The sequence below is a fragment of the Phaseolus vulgaris genome, chromosome 2 (genome assembly GCF_051622355.1).
Source record: "Phaseolus vulgaris cultivar YP4 chromosome 2, ASM5162235v1, whole genome shotgun sequence".
Taxonomy (NCBI): Eukaryota; Viridiplantae; Streptophyta; class Magnoliopsida; order Fabales; family Fabaceae; genus Phaseolus; species Phaseolus vulgaris.
The window spans coordinates 12,680,893-12,708,666 of record NC_143499.1 but is presented as its reverse complement, the minus strand read 5'-3'; the positions used below and the strand labels follow the sequence as shown (position 1 = coordinate 12,708,666).

General features: G+C 37.5%; 1 protein-coding gene across 17 annotated transcripts; it reads left to right on the top strand.

Annotated features, from left to right (window-relative positions):
• Window positions 1–610: 610 nt before the first annotated feature.
• LOC137810692 (uncharacterized) lies at window positions 611–22,208 on the top strand. 17 transcript variants are annotated; one of them, XM_068612089.1, is made up of 19 exons: window positions 760–1,018; window positions 1,090–1,132; window positions 1,669–1,790; window positions 4,208–4,515; window positions 4,664–4,803; window positions 5,958–6,065; window positions 13,437–13,581; window positions 13,664–13,755; window positions 14,467–14,560; window positions 15,122–15,605; window positions 15,786–15,928; window positions 16,097–16,425; window positions 17,573–17,740; window positions 18,396–18,686; window positions 18,840–19,256; window positions 19,358–19,402; window positions 19,497–19,582; window positions 20,773–20,854; window positions 21,053–22,208. In XM_068612089.1, the coding sequence occupies exons 6-19, from the start codon at window positions 5,985–5,987 to the stop codon at window positions 21,128–21,130; spliced, it is 2,535 nt and encodes an 844-aa protein (XP_068468190.1). In that variant the 5' UTR covers window positions 760–1,018; window positions 1,090–1,132; window positions 1,669–1,790; window positions 4,208–4,515; window positions 4,664–4,803; window positions 5,958–5,984; the 3' UTR covers window positions 21,131–22,208. The 17 variants fall into 17 exon arrangements, 15 of the variants coding, with proteins under 15 accessions (XP_068468189.1, XP_068468185.1, XP_068468184.1 ...); XM_068612088.1 differs by lacking the exon at window positions 4,208–4,515 and having other exon boundaries at window positions 611–1,018; window positions 20,764–20,854; XM_090298284.1 differs by lacking the exon at window positions 4,208–4,515 and having other exon boundaries at window positions 683–1,018; window positions 13,437–13,532; window positions 20,764–20,854.
• The last annotated feature ends 5,566 nt before the right edge of the window (window positions 22,209–27,774 follow it).

Below are 27,774 nucleotides of genomic sequence, written 5' to 3'. Positions count from 1 at the left end.
AAGTCAGTTCAAATAACGACCATCCCATATGTATCGAGTCTGTACCTTTCACTCTACAATAACTATTGAAATCTGTTTTATTTTTATTACTTTCTTAGAGAAATTCATTAACATTATCAAAGAAATGTATGTTAAATTGAGAAAAAGATTTGCAAATATTAATATTCACTTCTAAATATTTATATTCATTAATATAATTCACTGTACATAACTTAATTTACTATGGAATATTATAAATTGAAATTTAGATGGAAGGAAGGTTTCTTCAGAGGACTTATATCTCACTTAGGAAGTTACCCTTTCTCAACTTACTAAATCAATGTTCTATTTTATGTGAAGAAAAGTATGCATATTTAATATTTAATCATATATTAAATATAATTACCCAAAAAAACGAACATTGTTAAAAACATTTCATAATAATTATTGTAAATTTAACAAATTTATCATTTTAAATAATCTCAAATTTTCTATCTCAATAATTTATATATATATATATATAATGAATATTGACTTGAAAACAAAAAATATATGATTTTGAAAGTTAAACTCAACATCTTGATTACTCATTAACAAATATTTAAAGTAATAGTCCCATTAAGTAATGATCAAGGAAGAATTAAAGTAATAGTCCCAGTAAACACTAATACTTCCATTCATAGAGATTCGGGTTTTTTTCTGCACCATATTTGGATGTGTTCTCTTCTTCCATCAGGATTTTCCAACAAATCCTTGACTCCTCGAATCCAATGAGATTTCACACCTGCCAAATCTTTCACTCTACCTCCTCTTATTAATACCATAGAATGTTACGGTCCGTGCGCCGAAGAAAACGAAGATGTTGAAGACGAAAGCATTCCAAGGCGCCGACGTGTTCATGTCGCGAAACCTCGTGCCGCCGGAAGTCTTCGACGCGCTGCACGATGCGGTTAAAGATAACGGCGCTCAGCTCCACCTCTGCTGCGACCCCTCCCGTAACGGTCTCAACGATTACCACATCATTGCTTCCAGAAAACACGTAATTAGTTCCACTCATGCTCTCCTTTATTTTCTCCTCTTTTTGTTCTGATTCCTCTCTCTGTTTCGCAGGAAAAGTTCGATGATCTCAAATCCAAGGGCTGCAAGTTGCTCGGTAATTTTCCGTTTCTACTTTGCTTGGATTATGTGTTTGCATTTGCCTTCTCTATTGTTTATTGAACCAGTCTGGATTCTAATGTCTGTGTTGGACAATGCTAGTTCTAGGTTTCAGTGGTGGTATGCTAGTTCTTCCACAGTCTTTCTCAATCTTCACGTAGCACGTAATCAAGTGTTATTAATTCTTTTTTGTAAATTTTAAAATTTAAATAAGTTATATACATTAGTTCGGACCAATGCAGTAGTTCATAACCACATAATAAGTCCACACACTCTTTATAAGCGTGTCTTTGTGTTGGTTTATGTAGTTGAAATTGAAATTGGTGTTGTTCAAAACCACATAATAAGGCCACACACTCTTTGTAAGCGTGTCTTTGTGTTGGTCTATGTAGTTGAAATTGAAATGGTGTTGTTCAAAACCACATAATAAGTCCACACACTCTTTATAAGCGTGTCGTTGTGTTGGTTTATGTAGTTGAAATTGAAATTGGTGTTGTTCGTGAGTCTTTGTTTCTTCTTTATTATATTGAACAGGTCCTAGATGTGTTCTTTCGTGTGCCAAAGGTGGAAGGTCTCTGCCTAAACAAGGCTTCACTTGTTGCCTTGCCATGGACGGGGTCAAAATACTTGCATCTGGCTTTGATATGGAAGAGAAGGTATTTTTGTTGATGTCCTCGTTTGTGTGTTCCTATTTTCATTGTAAATCTTCATTTTGGTTGTTATGATTGTAGGACTATTTATTTACCCCCGTCTTTAAAAATTTCTCAATTCAATTCAATCCCTGAATTTGGGAAAAGTTTCAAAATTTTGTCCTCTTTTCTTCTTCACTAGGTTTTTTTCCCATTGCCATTAGGGGTTAAGATGAATAAAACTTTACTGCATTTTATATAGTCAGGGACTAGAGTGAAAGTTTTCTAAAGTGAGGGGCTAAAGTGAACACTTATAATCTCAACAACCAAAGAGGTTTACTCAATTGTATCATTGGCAGAGGGTTGTGATCATATATTCATTTTTGACAACAACCTTTCTGGCTCACTTTCTTTGTCAGCATTGCCATGAACTGCAATGTGTCTCTCTTTTTCCTTGAGCATTCTTCAACAGAAAAAGGAAAATAAAAAGAATCTGAGTTATGAAAGATTTATTTAATATAAGCAACTTTTGATTTAAATATTGTTACTATTTGAAGTTAAGTATGTATTTCAATTCATATTTTGTCTGGCCTTCCCTCCCTTTTAATTTAATTTTAACTTGTCATATTTTGATGTTTTCATTCTCTTTGTTGTTTTTGGCTTTCTTAGTTTCGTTAAAATGTTGTTACCTCAGAAACTCAAAAACTAATCCAAGAACCAAGTGGTGATAACTCAAGGGAGATAAATATTTGAGTTTTAAGAAAAAATATTGAAGGAGGATAATAGGACTTACAATGTAGTACTAATTTCATTTTAGACGAGATGTCTAAGAGAATTTGGTTGGTTGCTACTGTAGTCTTGTAAATCAAAAGGTTTTGAGTTGTGAGATAAGCAATCTTGATGGTGGAATGAAAATGTTAAAGGCAATGTAAGAAACAAAAAGGAGTGCTTAAAGCCTTATAATCATGCTAAAATGTTAAGGATTAGACAAGGTATTGAAATACTAGAAAGGAAACAAAGAAAGCTGTGAGTGAGACACAATCCAATTTTTTTGAAGAGTTTTAACAGGATATTGGAACAAAGAATGGAGAAAGTATGATGTTGCCAAAAATAAATAATGGAAAACAGGATATTTGTATCAACTAAAGTAGGTTCTACTGCTGATTAAAAAAAAACTAAAGTAGGTTCTACTTAAGATTCAAGATAAAATAAGGATCTGATTGTTAAGTGCAGTTAATTAGATGATAGGTGTAAGAATGACATCCCCCCAAAACGTTGTGGGGCATCACAATAAAGAAGAATGGTACAAAAGTGTTTCCACCAAGTGACGTTGTGCTCAACAACTCCGTTTTGTTGTGGTCTATGGGTGCATAATGTCTAAAGAAGAATCCCTTATGAATTTAGAAAATAGTGAGATTAGGAGGGCAAGTATTCTTTTGCATTGTCAATTCATAAAATTTTAATTAACAAACCAAACTGATTTTGAATTTAGGTAAAAGAAACTATGAAAAATAGACAACACATCAAAACGACTTCTCATTAGAAAAGCTCAAGTACAACTTATGTAATGAAATGAAACATCTTATTGTTAACATACTTGAATGGGGCCCTAAATATCTAAGTGAGCTAAAGCAAAAGGTGACACAACATATTTATTGACAGGAGGACCATAACTGGTACAAGTGTGTTTTCCTATTGACACAACTCACTTAAAAGGCTTAACATTGGAAAAACTAGGACAAAGTAAGCACAATTTCTCCACACTTCAGGTGGCCAAGACATTGATGTTCAAGAGTAATAGAGGTAGAGGAGACATAGGAAATTGGAGAATGAGCTGATATAATCCGTAGACTCATGTCCTCCTCCAATCATGTGTCCACTTCATTGATCCTATACAAGAACAAAGTTATTTTCGAACAGGGTACCAAGAGTGCTGGTGAGTTTACTAATAGAGATTAAATTAGATGGACAACCAGGAACAAATAAGACAAAATGTAAGGAAAGGTTAGGAAGAGGATGAGTTTTTCTGATACCTGGAACTTTAATTTGGGGGCCATCTATGAGAGTAATATAAGGCAAGGTATCGTCAAGGAAGAGAAAAGAGATTGGTTACCTTCCCAATCATATGATCAGAGGCACCAAAAATCAAGGATTCAAGGTCCAAAGAGGGGAACTTGGAAATGAAAGCTATAGTATTACTTGATTGCACCACAATAGTAACAATTCAAGGTCCAAAGAGGGGAACTTGGAAATGAAAGCTATAATATTACTTGATTGCACCACAATAGTAACAAGTGAGGGAGCTTCATGGGTTGCACTAAGCTGGGGAAGCTCGTTATATTCAGCAGTAAAGATAGTAATATCTAAGGCTGTAGTGGTGGCTTGGGCCACATTGACCGATTAAGACTGCTCCCTAACTTTTGTTCAACACTCTACTTCAACAGGTCCCCAATTCATATAATAGTCGCAATAAAGACTGCATTCACAACTACCACATCCTCTGCAACAAGATGATTGTGAGACAAGGGCAAAAGAATCCCTAGTAGATGTGGAAGAGGATCCGAAAGTATATGGAGTAGAGAGACACCACCCAATAAAATCTGATTTTGAACTACAACGAGATTAGGTGGTAGTCCAGCGAAAGAAACAACTGTAAAGAATTGTCTTTGTTGGTTGTGAAATATCTCTGCACCATTAGCAAAGGGTGTAAGAGTAGAATATTTTGCATTGAAGTGATCAAGTTTATTCTAAGGTATGTCTACATGTCCATGTTTTCCAATTTAATATTCATTAATCTATCGAGGACATTGTAGCAACAATGAACATCATTAGAATACAATTTTTTAGCCTTTGTCTACACATCAACACAGGTAGGTATTAACCTGGAACTATGCTTGTAGGTTGGGAGCAAGGGAAAACCAAAGAACATTGCATAGAGAGGCATCAATCTGTTTCCAACATTTTTATTGGTGGCAATAATGTTTGTAATTTTGGTGGTTAAGTGAACAACAACAACCCAATTGGTGCATTGGCTGTTCCAGTGAGTTTTTCACACAGAACAAGGGGAACATGTAGAGAGGAGTGCTTGTAATTATGTGATTTGAACATGCATGAGTACTCTTATATATAATGAAGAAGAGATACAATAATAAGGAACAAAATCAATACCTTCTAATGGGAAATATTTTGTAAGATATTTCCTTATCATATTATATCATATCTCCCTAAATAAAATCATATCTCTAACATAATCAAATCATATCACTAACATAATCAAATCATATCTCTAATACTAAATTAAATGGGATCAAAATTATGAAAATGATGGGAAAATAACAAAGATGAAACACATGTGATACAAACTAGATGGTTAATCTCAGATTTAGAAAGAATAATATATTTTTTCTATGTTTCAATAAAGAGGTCTTTGGACCTATAAATACATGAGCTTGTTGTTGGTTATTTTAGGAAACAAAGAGAGCTAATTCTAAGGAATCAAATCCCTGTAATCATAGTGTTGTTTTTAAATACATAATCCTAGTATTAATGGCAAGATACACTTGTAATAAATAATAAAATTATAGCAAGGATAAAATAAAAAAACTTTCTAAATTACATAATGAGCAACACAATTTTGACAATTGAAAATGCAAAAGACATCAAGGATTATTCCTGATCATGAGGTACCAACCAAATTTAAAGGAAAGTATTGTTGTCCTACCATATGTTTAGTTATATTCTATGGTAGTGAATATTATGTTTCGAAGGGATGAGAAAAAAAGTGGGAGTTCTAGAAATAAGAATTAGAAGATGCATGATATGAAATGATAATACATGACAAGATATTGGTATGATACCAATTAAGGAAAAGATGGCAAAATTCTTTAAAGTGGTTTGGACATGTGCAAAGAAGGTTACTAGAAGCCCGAGTGGGAGAGTAGATTGTATAGTTTTTACCCTTGTGAAAAAAGGGAGAGGGTAACCAATGTCATAGAAGAAAATTGTGAAGAGGGATCTCACGGTGAATAAAATTCCTGTGACTTTGTTCTTTAGTTGAGCTTGATGGCATCGTGTGATCCACGTAGCTGGCCTCACCTAGTTGGATAAGATTTTTTGTTGTTTGTCTTCTCCTATACTTCTTACTCATCTTTTCTTAATCTCAATTGGCAATGTTTAATGTATGTTATCTTGCAGGTTAAGATAGAAGAGTTAGTGGCTGAAATGGGGGGAGTGCTACACACTAAGACATCGTTGGATTTGAACTTTGTCATTGTGAAAAATGTTTTAGCTGCAAAGTACAAGGTCTGGTACAAGTTTATATTGATACTTTCTCTTCAATTAATGACATCTATTTGATTTCACTTTTCCATTGCAACTATTCATCATTGGGCTCTATTTGAACTTGTCATAAAAAATACATTTATGCATGCTGATCTTGATGAAGAAGTCTACATGGAACATTTTTATTTACTTTTGTATCCATGGTTATCAAACTCGTGAGTTAACTCGTCCGAGTTTACATTCTCACTCACCCTGAACGAGTGAAATCGGTAACAAACTCGTTTTTGGAGTAAACTCGGTGGACTTGCTGTAAACTCGATTGAACTCGCGAGTTTGCATCCGAGTTGGCGAGTCCGTTTGCATGTTTTGTTGAAGCTTTTTCGTTGTTCATTGTCTTCGTAGTTGCTCACCTTGCTCACCTTGCCTTAGAAATGTAGTTATTTTAGTGCTGTGGATTTATTTGTTTTACCTACTTTGATTAATTATATTATTGAAATATTTTTTTCATACGAAATAAACTCTTAAAAGTCTATGAGTCAAGTTTACGGAGCTCCCACGAGTCTATGTAGACTCTTGAGTTTGACAACCTTGTTTGTATCATATATTTGTTTTCTACAAGAAAAGATTATATATGTATAATTAGGAACATTTTTATTTATTTTCATATCATATCTTTGTTATTAGAAGGTATCAAATCTCCTCTATTTATTATATTGATTCCTTTTTCTAAATATAAATAAAGCACTAGTGCTATCTCAGAAACGCACTATTTCAGCTCAATGTTTCTTTCATTCCCAAAGTTTAACATTCGAAAACATTCTTAATTTAAAGTTGGAAAAGAGGCCAATGACAAGTGACCACTAGTAGTCGTACTGAAGCCATTTTGGCCAATGGAGAGAGTAATATTAAAATCAGATAGAAAATCTTACACCAACTTGTAATATGGTTCAGGTTTAACTTAACTCTACAAAACCAATTTGTTCCGTCCGGTTGACTGGGACGTCTTCGTGCGCGACCTCAATCTTCAGCTAGGGACTCCTTCCCACTGGTTACCTGTGGATTCCTGCAAAAAGAGGACAAAAAGGGCGCCCTAGCGGCCGTTTGCACTCCGACGCTCAAGTCAGCCAGCAAGAAACACCAAAAACTGTGCACCTCCGTCTCTGAGCACCGCGTTTGGCACTCTGAAGGTCTTGAAAATGGACTGTGTATTGTGTGTATATTCTCCTTCTGACAAACAATCTTTCCCTAGTCCCTTGTCCGTCACCTCAAGGCTCGAGCAAGCAACTAGAGTGTCTCTGGAAAATTTGCCAAAAGTCTGAACCCCGTTCCCAACATTCAAGGCGCTATTTAAGCTCTTCCCGTATTCAAAGCGCCTTAAAGCGCATTTAATTATAAAACGCTCAGCGCATTTAAGACGTTCGAAACGTGCGGGAGCATTTACAGTACCTTAAACGTTCGAAACGGAAAATGTGTTAAATAACCTTAATTACCTCACACCTGGCAACGTGGCGTTTCCATCCTGACTTGGCTGCTGTACACGTGGAGGGCCTCACAACACCATTACCCTATCTGAGGGTGTTTCCTCGCGTGAGTCCTCTTACCTGGGAGTGCAACTGCGCAAGGGGTGACTTTTTTGGTGCCAACTCGCGCCCCCAAGCCTCTAGTCACTCACTGTGAGAGCGTATCTACCTTCCTCTCGTGCCCTGTGCCTGGCTGCCCCCGGGCGTGACCCCTCTCCTGGGTCGTATCTATCCCAAGGACGTTTCTGGACGGCAGGGGCACTTCATGAGGCAGGTTGCTCTATACTGGCACTATTTCTATGGCCTTGAAGCCACATTTCTCTTCTCTTTATTACTGTTCCCTGGTTATCCAGGGTTTGGGGCCTTCCCACGGCGTCACCTTGCCCTTGAGTCATTCCATCTTGGCGACACCCAGTTGGGCGGCGCCCTATCCTGGCGACGTTCTGCTAGGCGACGCCTTCTCTTGGCGAGGCCTGTATTTGGCGTCACCTCCACCTAGGCGACGCCTTACGTTGACTTTGACCTTGACTTTGTCAACGCCTGGGTACGGGACGGTACACAAGCCCCCCAGTCTTAAGCTGATGACTGGTCTTCAGCGAAAAGACTAAGGCTTCGCCCACGCCATCCACGTGGCACCCGGTGACGTGTCATTCTTGATGACGTAGCAACCTTGAAAACATTGACATGACACTCTCCGAACCCTAGGGGTGCTCTTAATGGCTGATTGGACATCCTCTGAAGCGGGGAAATCAACGCTTTTTGGGGCCATGCTTAATCTCGTGCCACGTGGCTCATCACGCGGTCATCCTTGAGAACCTCTTGCGCTCCCCTTGAGCGCCCCATCCTTTGACACGTGGCACCATCGCACGGTCCCCAATTAACGCTCCTTGAGTTGCAAGTGTAACGTTTAAGTTACCCAAACCCCGCGCTTGGAACCACTGTTACATCCACTTTCTCTGCCTTTCCTCACTGTTCATCTTCTTCGAATCCCTTCTCTCGCGACCCCTGCCCTTTCGTGCTTCTGCTCTCCACGCCCTTCAACCCCCAAAGGTACGGTTTTTCCTCTCCTTGATGATTCCCTTTACTGCATGAACTGCTTGGAAGTCATCACTGAACCTGCAGCAGCGAAGAATAGCAGAGCAAAGATTAATTCAGATAAAACAGAAGGGGAATTTTATAGCCAGACACGCGCAGATAACCACAACAGCTAATGCAGTATTAATCAAGGGCAGATACCAAAGTAGGTAGAGAGCCCGTGGGCGTTGAATTCATTTGTGATGAGCTTGGCAGTATCGAAGACTACCCCAAGCCCCGCCAAGGCTTTGGACACGTCCCGATCAGCGGAGGCGAGCTGATCCAAAGCCAGAGCCTTCATGGTTATGGGCTTATCCGTCCAGTATAGGGGGAAGCCTTCTAGGGCGGTAGGATCGCGCTTGGTCGCACGCACTTTGAAGAACTTCCCTTTCCATCCTTTGAACGAATTTTGGAAGAGCGTAAGGATGATGCGCCCGGCGACGCCAGAAAAGCTCATCCATAGGCTCTTCCCCTGTTTCTTTACCTCGAAAAAATGAAGAAAAACGTCCACGGAAGAGGGGACACCCAGATATCCGCAGAGGATCTGAAACCCCCTTACGAAGGCCCAGCTGTTGGGGTGGAGCTGGGCTGGGGCGGTGTTTATCTCTGTGAGCAGTTCCCTCTCGAAGGAAGTAAGAGGCAGACGCAGTGATGGCATTTTCATGTGTTCTTCTTGAATCAAAGTAGAAAATAAGGTGCGGAAGCAATGGGTGAGATGATCAAGACCCTCCTAGGAGTTGTGTTGGCCTTGTAGGTGCATGATGAGTATGGTGTTTGAGTGGTTCGGCCAGCTCAAGGGAGAAGGTGAAAGGATTGAAGTTTAGAGCCTAGATTTCTAGGAGAAGTAAAGCTTGTGCACAAAAATGGCAGCATAACCTTACTCCATTAAACTTGAAAATACAAGGTGTAGGCTCCTCCTTTTATAGGCTAAGGAGGACCATAATGCAACCCTAATGCTAGCCAAATGAAATGTAAATGTGAAGCACATGGGTGCACATGGCACATGGGTGCACATGGGGAGGGGTGTGTCTAGTTTTTATGCTCACCCCCTCCATGGTCTTTCTAGAATGTTTCACACAAATATGCTTTCTACACTACTCTAATTACTAAGCACCCCTAATGGGCCTTTATGTAACAATTACAAAGGTCTTCTCTTCCCAAAACCGTAGCTTTGACCCATGTGTATGTGAAGCTAGACGGTCTAGAAGGAATCCTCATCATGGCCTAGACGCTCCTCTTCATGGGCTAGACGCTCCTTTTTGAGTCTAGACGCTCCTCATTATAGGCTAGACCGTCTAGTCTTGGAGGCTTGGCTTTCATCGTGTGGTGAGCTTGGGCCCTCCTCCATCACGCAGGCCCACTCTCTTGAACACCATTTGGTAAAGGAAGAAGAAGGGGCTTCCCCCAGTGTCCCTTGCGTCCACACAAACGGGTATCCCAGGTCTCACCCGGCATACCAGGACGTGGGAGTTGTGAGTTTTATGGAAGGCGTTGAAATTGTAAAGCGCGGGGTCCCCCCTGCGGGCCTCCACGTCCTCAACAGAGTTTAGGGTGGAGCATTCGTCGAGGAGATCGTCGGGGGCCCAGTCATACTCACCTTTATAGTAAGACTTAGGGAGCGGAAGAGGCGCGGCGGTCTTAGTTTTCGCCATTGATGCAAGAGCTGAAGAACAAAAGAGGAAAGAAAGGGTTTAGAGAAAAAGGGGTTTGGAGAAGAAAAGGAGAAAAAATGGAGGAATCCTAGGAGAACCCTACCCACACGAGAGAAAAGAGGAACGAGAGGAACGAAGAAGCACAAGAACGATATCTAAAGAAATGCAGTAACATGGACAGTCCCAGGCAGTTCATGCAGTAAAGAGAATCATCAAGGAGAGGAAAAACCGTACCTTTGGGGGTTGAAGGGCGTGGAGAGCAGAAGCACGAAAGGGCAGGGGTCGCGAGAGAAGGGATTCGAAGAAGATGAACAGTGAGGAAAGGCAGAGAAAGTGGATGTAACAGTGGTTCCAAGCGCGGGGTTTGGGTAACTTAAACGTTACACTTGCAACTCAAGGAGCGTTAATTGGGGACCGTGCGATGGTGCCACGTGTCAAAGGATGGGGCGCTCAAGGGGAGCGCAAGAGGTTCTCAAGGATGACCGCGTGATGAGCCACGTGGCACGAGATTAAGCATGGCCCCAAAAAGCGTTGATTTCCCCGCTTCAGAGGATGTCCAATCAGCCATTAAGAGCACCCCTAGGGTTCGGAGAGTGTCATGTCAATGTTTTCAAGGTTGCTACGTCATCAAGAATGACACGTCACCGGGTGCCACGTGGATGGCGTGGGCGAAGCCTTAGTCTTTTCGCTGAAGACCAGTCATCAGCTTAAGACTGGGGAGCTTGTGTACCGTCCCGTACCCAGGCGTTGACAAAGTCAAGGTCAAAGTCAACGTAAGGCGTCGCCTAGGTGGAGGTGACGCCAAATACAGGCCTCGCCAAGAGAAGGCGTCGCCTAGCAGGACGTCGCCAGGATAGGGCGCCGCCCAACTGGGTGTCGCCAAGATGGAATGACTCAAGGGCAAGGTGACGCCGTGGGAAGGCCCCAAACCCTGGATAACCAGGGAACAGTAATAAAGAGAAGAGAAATGTGGCTTCAAGGCCATAGAAATAGCGCCAGTATAGAGCAACCTGCCTCATGAAGTGCCCCTGCCGTCCAGAAACGTCCTTGGGATAGATACGACCCAGGAGAGGGGTCACGCCCGGGGGCAGCCAGGCACAGGGCACGAGAGGAAGGTAGATACGCTCTCACAGTGAGTGACTAGAGGCTTGGGGGCGCGAGTTGGCACCAAAAAAGTCACCCCTTGCGCAGTTGCACTCCCAGGTAAGAGGACTCACGCGAGGAAACACCCTCAGATAGGGTAATGGTGCTGTGAGGCCCTCCACGTGTACAACAGCCAAGTCAGGATGGAAACGCCACGTTGCCAGGTGTGAGGTAATTAAGGTTATTTAACACATTTTCCGTTTCGAACGTTTAAGGTACTGTAAATGCTCTCGCACGTTTCGAACGTCTTAAATGCGCTGAGCGTTTTATAATTAAATGCGCTTTAAGGCGCTTTGAATACGGGAAGAGCTTAAATAGCGCCTTGAATGTTGGGAACGGGGTTCAGACTTTTGGCAAATTTTCCAGAGACACTCTAGTTGCTTGCTCGAGCCTTGAGGTGACGGACAAGGGACTAGGGAAAGATTGTTTGTCAGAAGGAGAATATACACACAATACACAGTCCATTTTCAAGACCTTCAGAGTGCCAAACGCGGTGCTCAGAGACGGAGGTGCACAGTTTTTGGTGTTTCTTGCTGGCTGACTTGAGCGTCGGAGTGCAAACGGCCGCTAGGGCGCCCTTTTTGTCCTCTTTTTGCAGGAATCCACAGGTAACCAGTGGGAAGGAGTCCCTAGCTGAAGATTGAGGTCGCGCACGAAGACGTCCCAGTCAACCGGACGGAACACAATTTGTAAAGTGAGTGTTGTCACCCACTTGTAATCATTAATTTGGCTATATCACTAATTGATCCGAAATTGTTGACATCCTCCTCATGTTTATTAGACATCTTGAGCATGAAGTTTGCAACATTGGGCATCTGCAACTAGTTCGATGATAACCCAATAATGGGTGGTCCTATAGACCTAATAACCAATGTTGTTAAACTCGTAACTCGGAAGTGGATTGGAAAGGGTATGAAAATTTGTAACCCGAGGATCGTAACTCGACTCTGAAGAGTTACTATTCGAGTTGCTACTATACATAACATAATTAAAAATAGATTCATAATTCATGAAATGGTCCAAATACATAACTTAACTTAATTAAACATAGATTCATAATTCATAAAATGGTCCAAGTACATGAATCGCGTGGTGGTGCGAGCAGTGTGCGTAGTGGTGTGAGTGGCGGCAAAATGCGTGCATGAGCAGTGGAGAAACGCGTGTGCGAGTTGTGGTGCGGCGGCGCGAACAGAGGCACGAGCGGCGGCGAGAACGGAGTCACGAGTTGCAGAGGTTTTGAAATTAGGGTTATGGGTTTTCATATTAGGGTTATGGGTTTTCATATTAGGGTTATGGGTATTCAAATTAGGGTTTTTGGTTTTATTTGGGTTTGGGTTTTCAGTTTTTTTTTGGACCGAGTCATGGATCATGGAGGCCCAGAGATCGTCCAATCCAACCCATAAAAGCAAAATAGATTTGTTAAAAGAGAGAGAAAAACATAGACTTAATTAGACTGAAATTGTATGTTTATTACACAAAATGTAAATTTATATAGGCTTATTACATTAACTGTACCTAAATTGAGGATATTTTGCTTCCTCTAAACCAGAGATATTCCTATAAACCACTACTATTGCAATAAATACAAAATATATTGTTCTAGTTTTCAACAAATTCAACTAGTGGTCTTTTCCGTGGTCATGGCTCAGTCTTTAAGGAAATTTAATATATCTATTTGGTCTGGAGTACAATATAAATTAATGTTTGGCACTTGTTTTGTGCACAATGGTTCTTAATAGAGCTCATATGTTCTGTTTCTCGGCCTATCTTTTGAGTTGGTTTGGCTATTTCCCTACAATGCATCTAGATGGCCATTTGATTATGCAAATGTGCCGATACTAAAAATCCACCTGCCTTTTCTGAATATACAACTTGTATTTTAAGTGTGTGATAATTCAAAAAATCAGTTACACTGTCTTATTCAATCTTTGTGGAGGTTTTAATTGTCATATTGAAATTTTGTTCATGCTTTACTATCTAATACATTTCTTTATGTTTGGCAGTGGGCTTTGAATGAATTGAAGAAACCAATAGTCACGTATGAATGGTTAAAGCAATGCTCGGAGGAGCATCGTGTTGTTCCTCAAGAGTCATACAAGGTCCTTCCTTTCTCTGGGTTAAAGATTTGTGTTACTGGAATTCCATCAGGTTGTAACTTAGCTATCTGCTAGTATTGGTCATAATAGAATGCTTCTTTCTTGGATGCTAATGAGTTTGATATTTTGTTCAGATGTTCGTAAAGAGATGGAGAAGCTTATTTTACAAAATGGTGGAAAATACTCCGCGGAATTGACAAAGAATTGCACACATTTGATTTCTGAGATATCCTTCTCATGGTTGTTGTAAAAGATTGTGTATATTTTGGTCATGCAAATATTCATTTATTATTTGTGTCGAGAACATATCTTACATTATTTTTCAGTAGTTCTTCTGCCAAAATGGCAACAACGTATGTGTTTCTAATAGGGACTTGGATATTATGGGGTACTTAATTTCCACGTCCAGTATTATGGGATACTCAGTGAAATATTTAAGTGTTTGGTTCTCTCCCCTTTATTGCTAGTTTTTAAGGACGAGTTTTCTAAGTGCTTGGGTTCTTACTAATTGATATCAAAGTTGGTGTTCAATGTCTTGGAAAAGAGTACCTATTGAAGAGCACACATTGTTTGAATGTATGACATTTATTTATTTTTATTTTCTAACAATCCGTGATAATTGTCAGATTTCTGTTTTCAACAACAGCTGGCTTGGTGAAATTTTGTTTCACCTGCATTAGTGATAACACAAGTACATGTATGTGAAATACTTTTTGGCATGCTATTCTGCATTTTGCTTGTTTCGATGTCTGCTATTGCATTAACTTATTCTAGGCTTAGATGCTCTACTTTACTGGCTAGTTGTGTAAAAGTAAGGAAGGTTGTTTTTGTCTTTTTCTGTGAGATCCTCTATGCCGGAGTAATTGAGTACATGAGCTCAAGGATATGTTATAATTGTTTAAACTTGGTGGATATTTGTGTTCTTGACTGTTCTTACGCTCCTGAAGGTGACAAGTATAAGGTAGCAAAACGATGGGGCCACATTCATATTGTGATAAGTAAATGGTTTGCTCAATCAATTGCTCGAAGAGGTAACTTCTATGCTTTAATGATGTACGTTGCACTACCTTTCAGGTTCGAAACTGAATAGTAGAAGGCCATATGTTAAAATACAATGTTATTATAATATAGCAGTCTCAGAATTTTTGTTTAGGCCAATCAACTTCAAAATGATGTATGTGGGGGCTACCCCTCTCCCATATATACACTATTTTGGCCATGTCACTGGTCAATGTGAGATTTTCAACACTTCCTTACTATAAGGTTTAGACATCTTGAGTTTGAGTTTATACTGGACTTCTACATGTGATCTAATTTGGGGTACAAAAATGCATATTTTTGGAGGAGCAATTTGATCTATTTATACATGGAGGCCAATGTGATTTCATCAATATCTTAGGAGGACCAAATGAATATTTACTCAGCCGGTAGGAATTTGAAGTTAGTGTTTGTGTCGGTATAATACAATTATTCAGAGCCATATTAATTATCTTTTTTCCTTTTCTACCTCCCATCTCATCTCTAAAATTTCAATGCTACTAATCGTATTTGATTTTCATCATTTATTTATTTGTATTTCTTTTCATGGATAGCATGTCTGAATGAGGAGTTCTTCCCTGTTCAGCATGGATCTGTATCTTCACATAAAGTAAGCAGGGACTTACCAATGCAACACAGCCAAGAAAAGGATATTGGGAAATTGCAATCTGCGGCATCCTCAGGTGCTACAGATTCAAATGTGCAAGTTTCTTGTGCTGAGTTTATGGAAAGAGATCAAGAAGCTATGCCATCAGAATATATGTCCTCGGTTTCACAAACTCGTAGATTTGCTAAGGAGGCAGATGCTGAACTTCCATTGCAGGCCAGTGGTGACTTGAACTTTGACGGTGTTGTTGCTGATTATTCTGAATCTGATGATAATGACTTGTACTTATCAGAGTGCAGAATATTTCTAGTTGGTTTTGAAGCTCTAGAAATGCGGAAACTAATTAATATTGTGCATAAAGGTGGAGGCTCCCGGTATTTGTCTTTTAATGACAAATTGACACACATAGTAGTTGGGAATCCTACTGAAATGTAAGTCAACTGTGATATTATGAAGAATCTGTATGGGTGCATTTCATGTTTATTTTACTCGATAGTTTCTTGAATATATATTTTAGACTGTTACAAGTATCAATCTTAAATGTTTGGCAACATTATTTCTTTTTTCCTTCTCTTTTGCTATCTGCCTTTACATGCATTGTGTTTTTCAAGGGAAAAGAAGGATGTGAGGAGTCTTGCTGCTTTAGGTGTAATTTATGTTGTTAAAACCACATGGCTTGAAGATTGCGACCATAAAAAGATAGAAGTCCCTGTTCTTAGGAGACACATTGCATATGATCTACTTCATCCAAAAGGTCTGGTATTGTGATGCACATTCGCTTTTGTAGTCTGTCTATTATCTCTTCACCATGTAAAAGCTGGAGAACACTTTTTAGTTACTTTATTAGATATTTCTTAAATAATTTATCAAGTTGATTTTATTGAATTCATGCTTTATTTGTTTTCTAATTTCTTAAACTCAGCAAGCTTGGTAAAAGGAAGTGTAACAGGAAGCACACCTATGGATCACAGTAAAAGCTCCAGTTGTCATCAAAGCTCGCATCAGGTGGACTTCAAAATTGTGCAGCCAGAATCTTTGGAGAAAAGAAAAGAAGAGATACAAGATATGGATATAAATGGTCACTCATTCTGTAAAGCAAATTGTAGAACTATGTTGCAAAATCAACTTCCTGATAGTAAATTGAGCACACAAAGGATGAGCCAGCCTGACTTCAGTGTTTCATATGAAAAATCTGCAAATGTTTTCAGAGGGAAATTATTTTGTTTCTCAAATTTGTTTCCTGAAGAAAAGGTAAGTCATTATGATCTTATTAGGCATAAACTCTTCCTGAATAGTCTATTTGGTTATTTGAAATCACCCCGGGCATACTTCATGGACAAGCTATATTCAAGTTTTTTTGTAAACAAAAAAGGGCCACAGCATTATTCTAGTAGAACCTGGAACTTTATCAGTATTAGATTTAGTATAAAAACGTGTTCACATCACAATTTAAGCTTTTGGGATAGTTATTTCATGACATGATATCAATTGTCAAAGGATTTATGACCAAAATAGTTGAGCTCAATCCTTGCTATCCCTATTCTTCTAATAAAAGTTGAAGCAAAAGGTAGGTGGGCCTGTGTATTGGGTTTATGCTTTAAAGACATGTTAGATTCCTTCACTTAACAACTTAAGCTTTTGGATAGTTGGTTCATGACAATTACAAAACAAATGCAACATTTCAATTAACCAAATAAATCCTTCTGTTATATATATATCATTCCAAAGGAAGTTTATTTTTCCACATGCCTCAGGCATTCGTTGAGGTTACATAAGGTTGTGTCAAGTAGTTAGTTATCAAATTGAGCTTAATGGTGTACCGGTATTTGTTAATGGTTAATTTGGAAGCATAGAGACAGGAACCAATTATCCAAAAAAGTAAGTTGATTGGTGAAGGAACTTGACTGCTTTTACATTAAACATGCTACCTCACATGAGTCCCTTGGTCTTGTAAATGTGGATGCACAAACATACCCTACCTTAACCTTTTGCTTTAGAAAAATGGGGCAACAAGGAACACACCCTGTTTTGTATGTGTTAAACTGTAAAAAAAAGGAGAGAGACATTGAGCTGAAATGGGGGGTTCCAAGACAACACGGATGCTGTATTTATGTTGAGAAGAATAATACAATAAGTAGAAGACATTTGACATCCTCTAAGAATAAAGAAATGATGCAGGAATAAATATAATCGTTTCTAATAATACCTATATAATTGAGATATTCTTGATTATATAGAATCTTCTTCTTACTTTTATAATTATAACAATATGTTTTCTTTTTTCTGGTTTCTAAAATTAAAGTTTCTATGAGTAATCATAAATGTTATGTTTCACCAAAGATATGCAGATATATATGTTTATGGATATTGTTTAATTTTAGTTTTGATCACTTTTCAGAGAGGTGAGATTGTTCAATGGATAAGTCAAGGTGGAGGAGAGGTAATGAGTGGGAAAACAAAACAGATTGTCCACTACACAGTTGAGTGTCATGGTGTAACACCCATGTTGACTGATGATTCCACGAGTTTGTACATTTCCAGTCACTGGATACGATCTTGTTTGGAGGTAAGCCTTATTAGCCACAAATGTAGATTTCCCTTTTCAGCTCTATCTCAAGATGCTTTTTATCTTCTGCATTTTTCAGGTGCTTGTTGGGCTAAAATTCGTGATTTATATGTTGAATAATTAGGACAGATTGAAGGCGAAAACCCAAACTAGTCTTGGTCCATGTGTCCCAAGTTATTATATATCAAAATAATGATGGAAAGTTGTATCCATTTTTATATAGCTGCAAAAATTCAACACTTCAATCACATGTGATGCATGCATGTATTCTTTTCCTTATATTTTTCTGAATTTAAATGTTGAAATTGTGGTTTCACCTTTCCTTTTCTTATCTCTAGCATAATTTATTATCACAAATGAAAGAATCTTAAAAAGTGAACGGTAACTCAACCCTACAAAATTAGTTTGTAAGATGAAGTTTATACGTACTTATACACTATACTTTAGTCATATAATCAATATGGGATCTCAAACACACTCCCTCATGCTAGGACAAGATATCTCGAGTGTGAAACTAGATATTTGTAAAGGCTCCATAGCGGTGTATATACCTCTATTACCATTGTGTATGATGATTCCTTTTTCTGTTGAAAGCTGGATACATTGAGAATAGATGTTGGTTTACATACTTGTACTTTGATTATTTTTCTTGAAGGCTGGATCCTTGCTGGATGTTGACACCCACATCCTTTATTCTCCACTTCCCTGCCACGTTCCCTTGCCTGGATTTGAAAGATTCCGGTTTTGTGTTTCACAGTATGAGGAGAAAGACAGGAATCTGCTAAGAAACTTGTGTTTTGTTCTAGGAGCTAAATTTGGGGAGAAGTTGACTAAGAAGGTTACGCATTTGTTGTGTAAATTCACCAATGGACCCAAGTATGATGGTGCTCTTAAATGGGGGATTCAATCAGTTTCATCTGAATGGATATTTGAATGCATCAAACAGGTAATATTATTTATGGTGACCGTGTACAGGGCAGTGAGAACTTCAATATACGTTGAAGCATTGGCATTTTGTTTTTCACGAAAGTCTACATTTTCTATGTTATGTGTTATTTACTAAAAAGGTCCTTATCTACATGCAACTAATTTTTTCCAGAATGGAGTAGTTGCCACTGATCGATTTTTACCAAAAGAAGTAACAGCTCAAGATCGAGAGGCAGGAATTTGCACTGGGAGTCAATTTCCTACCCAGGCTGCTCAAATGATAAGTGACATGCCCTCGCAGTTGTCAAGTCAATCACAAATTTTGAGAGGCATCAGAAATAAAAATGTGGGTTGTGGAGTTGATAATCATGAGGCCAATTTCAAGAAACCAAGTGTTTATAGCAAAAAGGCAAGACTTGTGGAAGAACCTTGCCTGTCTAATACGATGACTTCGGCATCAAATTCAGGTATTCATGCCTATGAAAAGAATTTTTCTGAAGACAATATGATAATTGATGCTGGGGAGGTGTGCCTTACTGTTCCTGATGTTGCTGCTGCAATTGAGGACTTGTTAGAGCAGACTAGTAAGGTACAACAGCTGCTTTTTTTTATGTTAATATTTCATTAAATTTGTTTTACTGCACTTATGGCCAAAGTATTCCTGCTCAACTTGTTCGTTTTCTTACAAAGATGCATGGTCAGAGGTCCCCAGCACAGACAGGGTGTCAGAGAGGTGTATCCTTAAGTGTGATCAATTTCATATATGTTATTTTATTTTTTAATTTCCTTAATTTATTTTTGGGAGTAGCTATCCTTGATGGTAGAATAGATTTACCCATCTGATCTTTCAGTCCTTGGTGAAGATAATTCCAATCCTCATACCGTCTTTGGGTTATCTAAACACTGGTCAAACAGGTTAGCTCTGTAGTTCCCTGTTTAAAAAGTATCATATTGTTCTCATGTCGCCACATAATCTGTCAGAATTAGATTGTTTTATGTCCACGGCCTTTAAAAGACCTATTTGATCACTTTATTGATTATAATTTATTGAACACCATGTTTATCTATAGGAATTATTAGTGGAGATTGAATCTCGTAAGTTCGTAACTATTTTTTGATATACACTTTTTTTACCCTTTGTATCCTTATATTCATTAACTAATTTTTTTAGTTTCCATTATCTATGATCTACCCATAAAGATTGAAAGTATATAATTATAACAATTAATAAAAATGAAAAAAATATTTTATACATATTTTATTTTTATGTACACAATTTTTTATAAGTTTTATATAATTTTTAGATAGATTTTTTAATTAATCTTATCATAATAATTAGTTTTTAATTACCATAAATAAGTGGGCATACGGGTCTCTGTTTCTTCTGATTAAGTAAGAATAGGATTCACACAATTTTATGATTTCCTATAACTTCAAACCAATAAAAGAGTGTTTGGAAGAGTTTATTACAGTTTGTTCCTAGCAATTCTTGTCTTAATATTTTCGTGCAAATATCATATAGTACTCCATCATATGGAGATATGATGTTAAGCTAAATAAGGATGATTATAAAGTATTGGTAATAAATAAAAGAATAATTCAGATATCTTAGTTTCTTGATTACCATAATTATGTAGATCCTAGAATTGGCCAAGGACAAAAGTCCCGCAATATATTTTCTCTGAATATTTAACAACACCCAACTAGTTGCATAAGGCTATTTCATTTAATATACCATGGGTGGCGCCTGCTTAGAATTGGCGTTTCATCCGTTGTTACTTTGCCCCGTGTCTCCGTAGAATTTTTTGTTCTGCCTTTTGGAATAACCTGGATAAGCCCTTTGATGGTTAAAATTGAAGTAGAAAGACCGATTCTGTGGTAATGTGCAATAACTTGTGCATTTGGTTGGAGCATAACTATGAAATCTTCAAGGTGCCATTTGCACAACTATTATTTTTGGATAATATGTTTTTTGTGTAAAAAACATGATAATAAAGTTCAAACTTTTGTCTATTTTGATAACAATGTAAATTATACCAGAATGCATATCATTTTTCTACTCTCTCTGAATCAGTACTGAGCATATATTGTGTTAGAAGTGGCAGAAAAGATGATAATGGGGAGGTTTCTCAAGACAGACGAGCAGGAATATACGATGGATTTAGTGAAACACAGACAGAATCTCAGGTTATATTTTGGACACTGGCTACTGCTTTTACTGTTCATTTTTTTAAAGTACTTTGTCTTGTTTTTGTGACTTTTTTTGTTTTTTTTTTTTTGTTTTAACACTTATTGTTACTTACCAGTCTCTCCCTGGAACAAGAATTAGTGACTAATGACTATTTGTGTGTTCTTGGTGAATGTCATTTACTTGTCATAATGCAGGTTGTTAGTTATGAAGAAGATTTATCAGGAAGGCAAAGGCTTATAGATATAATCCGAACTCGAAGTGGCACGCAGTGAATAGGAACAAGAATCTGGCTTGTCCTGATTTCAAAAACAAAAGATAAAAGAAAAAAACTCAACCTTGGTTAGCTAATGAAGGGAACATAGGCAGCAGCATAGTATATAGGTCAATCAATTATGTCTGTACCTTCGTGTCTAAACATGTTGAGTTTGATTGAGAAATAACACCCTTAAGTCAACTGAATTAGGTTGGAAAATTATAACGAAAATGACAAAGGTGTTCTGATAATTTTTATCAAATTCATCCTTGAAGAAAAAATTATTTTTATCAAATTCATCCTAGAAGAAAAAATTATCTAGCTATAGAATCATGTCTAGTACCAATCTGCCTGATTTTCTCCCAGTAAAGTGGGTTTACTGGTAGAAAAGGGTTTAAATGTGTTAGGTTGTGTAAATGAGTAATGTCTGTTCTGATCGGATAAGCAAAGTGCTTTTCAAGAATCTGAAGTCACGTGACATTTCTGGCGAGACAGTTACTTCATGTTTGTTTCCTTCAGCATTCCTGATGCGCCCCTCTACTTATTTACGCCACAGAATTGTAACAAGACACAAAGCAGCACTTAATTGCATCAAAGTGGACGTGGATTAAAGAATGCCAAAAGTTAACCCCAACATGCAATTAATAGCTTCTCGTCAAGAGTCGGTGTTATGTACCAAGGATAGAGGGGGATGTGAACCTACGAATTTTTATGACAACTAATTTTCAATTAAGACTTCCAATCGCCTCCGTAGGGATTATCCAAAGTGATTGAAGTTATCTTAATCATTCACGTTTTATGTCTGAAAAGTTTGGTCATCAACACATTAATTGCTAGCAATGTAGTTTGACCTGTAATGTTTGATTCATATCCAAACCATGGCTAAGGGTAGGAACGGAGACTTGGCATGTCTTCCAACATGAGCAAGACAATGTGACCGTGGGATTGATATGAAATGAAATGTATGGCCAGGGGTGGGTTACGGCTAGTTGGTTGGTTAGCAGCTATAAGCAGCCAATTAACTAATTGATGCATATTTAGTGTTCATAACTTGTAATTACTTTAGTGATTCTTGAATAAAATTAAGTATTTCGGAACCCTTTCTTCATATTCTCTCTCTTAGCGCTTTCGAATTTCACGTTAATTCTTAGAACTAAAATTTATCATAATAATTGGTATCAGTTTGTACCATTCATTCTAAATTCTTGGTGATGGTGGATGCTACTTTCAATGCTCAAGAAATGAAGGATCTTGAGGGACATCTTTTGATGTGCGTGGATTCGTGGTTTATGGAGCTAGCAGGGTCCCTTCATAAGAGGTTAATAACATCTCTTTACAAGAAACAATGCAATAATTGTCGAGGTAGCAACTAGAGGATGGTAAACATGATTGGAATGTCGATTCTACTCATGAGATGAGCATCACAGTCTTTCCCCTCATGCTCATGGAACTTAGTGAACTAAGATTGATTTTCTTTGATTTAGTGGGAAAATATCAATCTGGAATATATCAATGTTATAATTATTTCTTCATCGATAATATACTTGACGATTTTAAGGTGAAACTTATCATTGTTTAGAGGGTCATGTTTTACAATGACACTTGAACTCTTGTGAATTTTTTCCTTCATTTTCAATATCTTTGGGTGATTATACTATGTTGTTGGTTAAGCGTTTTGGTGACATTTGGTAGACGTAATGCAGTTGACACAAAAAAGTTTTTTTAAGTAACTATCACGAAGATTTGATTTAATTATTGCCAAATTAAATTTGTTAGAGTAGAGTTATTTTTTTGTTGATCTCAAGAAGATTGTGCAGATGATGGTTTTCATGTTTCAACCATTTACGATTTGTTGAGTTTTTGCCTTTGCAAAAGTGTATGAACTTGCTAACCCCCTTGACAAGTTCAAACCATTGTATAGGAAAGAGTTCAGAAAGGGAACTGGGATCTAAACCTGCGAATATCTCCCCTGTTTTCGCACACCTATAACTTCGAAATCAAGGCAAAACTCATGCTTGTATGGTAGAAATGCAATCCAAAGGGTATTGTTATTTATGTGAAAAGCTCTATTTTGTATATCACAGCTTAACTAGTAAGAAACTCTAAGTGCATGTTCCCGAGGTGGATGAAAAGGAGGAGGAGTCACAAGAAGAGACTATTGTTGCTTTAAGTGTAGAGCTAGGGACCACTGAACCTAAATATTAGTAAATGCTTGAACATTGCATATATTGATTGACAATGACAAGGTACCATAAAAAAATACCCTTGCATATATTGATTGGCAATGAAAATACATGTAACTACTTAAATGTGCAAATTGCTAATAAGTATGGTTGCAAAATTCAAGAATTGGAGCCTATAAAGGTGGTTGTAGGTGAAGGTTTTAAACTAGATATCTATTCAATAGTCAAGAATCTTAGTTGGACTATTCAAAAAACAACATTTACATTATACATGTTGATATCTTTAGGTTGCTACGACTTGGTATTGGAGATAAAGTGATTGATAACATTAGGCAACATTACTTGGAACGAGAAAAATGATCAATAAGTATATTAAGCCTTAACATAAAAGGTTTAGAAGGGCCAACAAAATGGGAATATATAAGGCGAACGATTAAGAAGGGGGAGTAGAAATGACATATTTACAGGAAACAAAAGTTGAAGATGTTCAGAAGGAAAAAGTAAGTGCTATTTGGGGGATGGAGAGGTTGGCTGGATATATAATAGTGAATGACATAATGTTAGGGAAGTCTTACAATCTGAGGAATAAATAAATTTAAGATAAAATAATTAGTTGTAAAAAAGATTTCATATATGTTAAAGGGGAATTGGGTCAGGATAGGATCTTAGTTAATGTAATCAATGTTTACTTGCCTTGTGAATTTTATGAAAAGGCATCATTGTGGGAGGAAATTGTAAACACTAAGGAGGAAGAGGGAAGGAATTTGTGGTGTCTAGTGGGATATTTTAATGAAGTTAGATCAACTGAAGAGAGAAAAGGTGTTAATCAGGTTGGTTGCAATAACAGGAGAGAAATCCAAGGTTTTAATGTATTCATAAATAGATTGGAAGTGTTGGATATACCTTGGCTGGTAGAAAATATACTTGATATATAAGGCTAATGGATTGACTAAAACTATATTAGACAGAGTTTTGGTGTCTAATGCTTGAGAACAAAAATGGTTAAGAAGTACAATGAATGTATTCTTTTGAATAAAAGTATATCAGATCAATGTGCTTTATTGTTCAAAGTTGTCAAAGTAGATTAGGGACCCACACTGTTTAAATACTTAGACATGTGGAGGCATGATAGAGAATTTAAAGGTTTTGTTAAGTTAAAATGGAAGAATTATGAGGTTTGGGGGACAAAGATGATGTTGGTCAAGGAGAAGTTGAAAAGGCTCAAATATGATCCGAGGTTATGGAAAAAAGATGTTTTTGGTGTTATACTAAAAGAAAAACAAAGGTTAGTGGAAAAAAAATTAGTGAATTGGATAGAAAGGATGATGAAAGAAAATTAGAGGAAGACCTAAAAGAGCAAAGGATAAATCTTTTGTTAAAATTGGAAAAGACTAATCGCAGCCATGAAACATTAATGAGACAAAAATCTAGGGTAAATTGATGAAGGGGACCTAAATACTAGATTTTATCACCACACCACTAAATGGAGAAATGTTAGGATATTGATTAAAGGATCAAGGTATAATGGGTATGGAGGGAGGATCCTAGTGAGGTAAAAGAAGAAGTCAGGGGCATTTTGAAAAGTGGTTTAGGGAGGAGTTATATTTTGATATCAAGCGAGGCAAGGTAGAATTTAATACAACAGGGGAAGAGGATAACCAAGTTCTGCCTAAAGAGTTTACTAAAGAGGAAATTAAATTGGTTGTGTGGGAGTGTGAAGGCTCCAAAAGCCAATATGGTTTCACTTTATCTTTTATTAAGCAATTTTGGGAGACAATTAAAGGAAATCTAAGCGAATCATTTTTATGGTACAGGTAAATGTCCAAAGGATGCAATGCATTGCTCTTTTCCCAAAGTGTCAAAACCATCAAAGGTGAGTTTAGAGTCATCCACTATCTTAGTGTTGGTAAATGGGAGTCCAACAAAGGAGTTCATTCCTTTTAGCAAGCGATATTAGATATGGAGAACCTTTAACCCCTTTTCTATACCTTATTGTGGCAGAAGGTCTGGATGGTTTTCTTAGACAAGCTTTAAAGAAAAATATTTTGAATAGAATTAGGATGGGGAGTAAAGGGACAAAGATGTGTATGCTATAGTACGCAAATGATACATTATTTTTTGTAGAGTCAAACACACAAAACTTGCTAATTTTAAAAGGCAATATAAGATGCTTTGAATTGGCTTCGAGATAAAAAGTTATTTTTTTTTCAAAAGCAAATTAGGGGGTGGGAGTAGAGGATGATGACATATTGAGGCACATGGAAATGATAAACTATAATATAATGAGAATTCCTTTTACTTATTTGGGCATGCCAATTGGTGCAAATCCTAGAAGATTTCAAACCCAGATACTTGTGGTAGAAAGGGAAGGAATAGATTGAAGGCAAACATCTTTTCTTGCAAGGAGAATTTGCTTACTCAAATTACAGTCCTTTCTATTTTCTATCTATGTTTTTTTAAGATGCTTGTAATGGTTGAGAGGGAGATAAAACAAATACAAAGAAAGTTTTTATGGGGTTAGGGACACGAAGGGAGAAAGATCTCTTGGATTAATAACCTTGGATTAATAATGATGGAGGCTTGGAATGGGAAGGGAGAGGTTATGGAAGGAGATAGTTGAGTCCAAGTATGTTACTTTGAGAGAAATTTGTGTTAGGAATCACCCTACTAAGGAATTATGGTGGGGGAGAGACTACAAATGAAGGTGTGAATGATGATTAGTTTAAGCAAAATGTAGGATGGAAAGTAGGAAAAGGAAATACAATCCAGTTTTTGAATGACAGTTGGATTGAAGGAGAATCATTAATTCAAAGATACCTAATAATATATAACAATTCCAAAGAAAAATATGAAAGAATTGGATAGGTAGTGAGATGGAACAATGGGCTTGAGAATGGGAGTTGGAATGGGGAAAGGGTTGGTCCTAGTGGAAGTGATGTGAGTTGATTTTAAGATTGCACATTTTATTGATTTCTCTTTGTTTAATATTTTTGATTTAGTAATTATGGTGAGAACCCTAAGAAGATTCCCACTGGACACGAATTTAACCAAGTGGTTAAGTAAGTGTGAAGGTTCACTCCAGAAGGGGAAAAAGAAAAGACAATTATAAGGTGAAAAATGATTCAACAAAATTAAAGACAAGGAACAATTAAAGAAGAAGAACAAAGTAAAGAACAAAATTAAAGATCAGAAGAAGACATGTATGGAATGGAAGAAGGTGTAAATAAAATATAAAAGAGGAAAAGATGAAGATATCTTATGGGAAGAAAGGAAGTCATGCCACTTGGAGTAGAGGGACTCCAAGATGAGTGATGCAAAAGCCGCCACTTGAGATATTACCTAACCAAGATAAGACCCATATAAATTGAGCTGCCACTTGAGATATTACCCACCAGAGATAGGACCCAACATGAGAGCTCACAAGTCTCACAAAATCACTCCTGCAAAGTTTCTTTACTATTCAAAATCAAGTTGAAAATACATGAGGCAAGATACCTTATTTATAAGAAGTGGTGCCTTGGTGGGAAAAATGGGTAAATGGTAGAAATGGCAAGGGTGAGGGGTTGCCTAGGGTGTTGACCATGGTCAAAACTGCACCTTTAAGCGTAGCTTCTAGAAGGTAGGTTAAAAACCCTAATTCTAGGTGCCTTGTCTTGAAAAATGGGCTTGGTACAAGCCCGTTTTGCTAAGTACACTCCCTTTTATGCTATGTGAACCTACTCTAGCCTATTTTACTATTTGGACCCCAAAAGTGAGTCCAAATTATTTACAAACATGTTTTTGTCTTTTAAGAAGATCAGAAGAAAGAACAATTGATGTTCTGGTCTATGTCAAGTTCTTCTCCTAGTGAGGTCCGTCTGATATTTGGTGGGGCCTTGAATTTATTGTTGAGATGATTGCTCACAGTGTGAATTGTCTCTTGAGTCCTTGGTCATCTTCTTGGCTACTTGAATTGTATCATACCCCCCAAGTTGGAGAGAATTCGACCTCGAATTTAGAACTCCTGCAAATAACATAGTCAGTTTGTTCACATATAAAATATTGCGAGGTGGGGTATTTGAAGTAAAATTAGGTTCATGAAGCTTTGAGAGTTCATATGGGTAAGTTCTAGATACAAGCCATTTTTTGGAAAGAATGTTTGGGGGATAAAATGACTTTTTGAAGATAATCCTCTTAAAAGGTGAGAACCTTTAGGAGTTGTTTGAATTGCATCCCAAAACTTCTTTGTCCAAGATGTCAATTATTTAGATTTATTAGGTAATGAAAAAGACAAGGAAGAAGAACACCTTGGAGGTGTAGGGGTCAACATGATTGTTTTTATAGTGTAAGGTGGGATATTTGGACCCGGTTATCTTTTTATTTCTTTATCTTTTTCATTTTCTCTTTTGTTTTTCATTTTTATTTGGTCCTCATGAACTTCTTTGGGAGAGAGGGGTTTTAAGATAACCTTATGTCCTTGGAAGTTGAAAGGCATTTTATT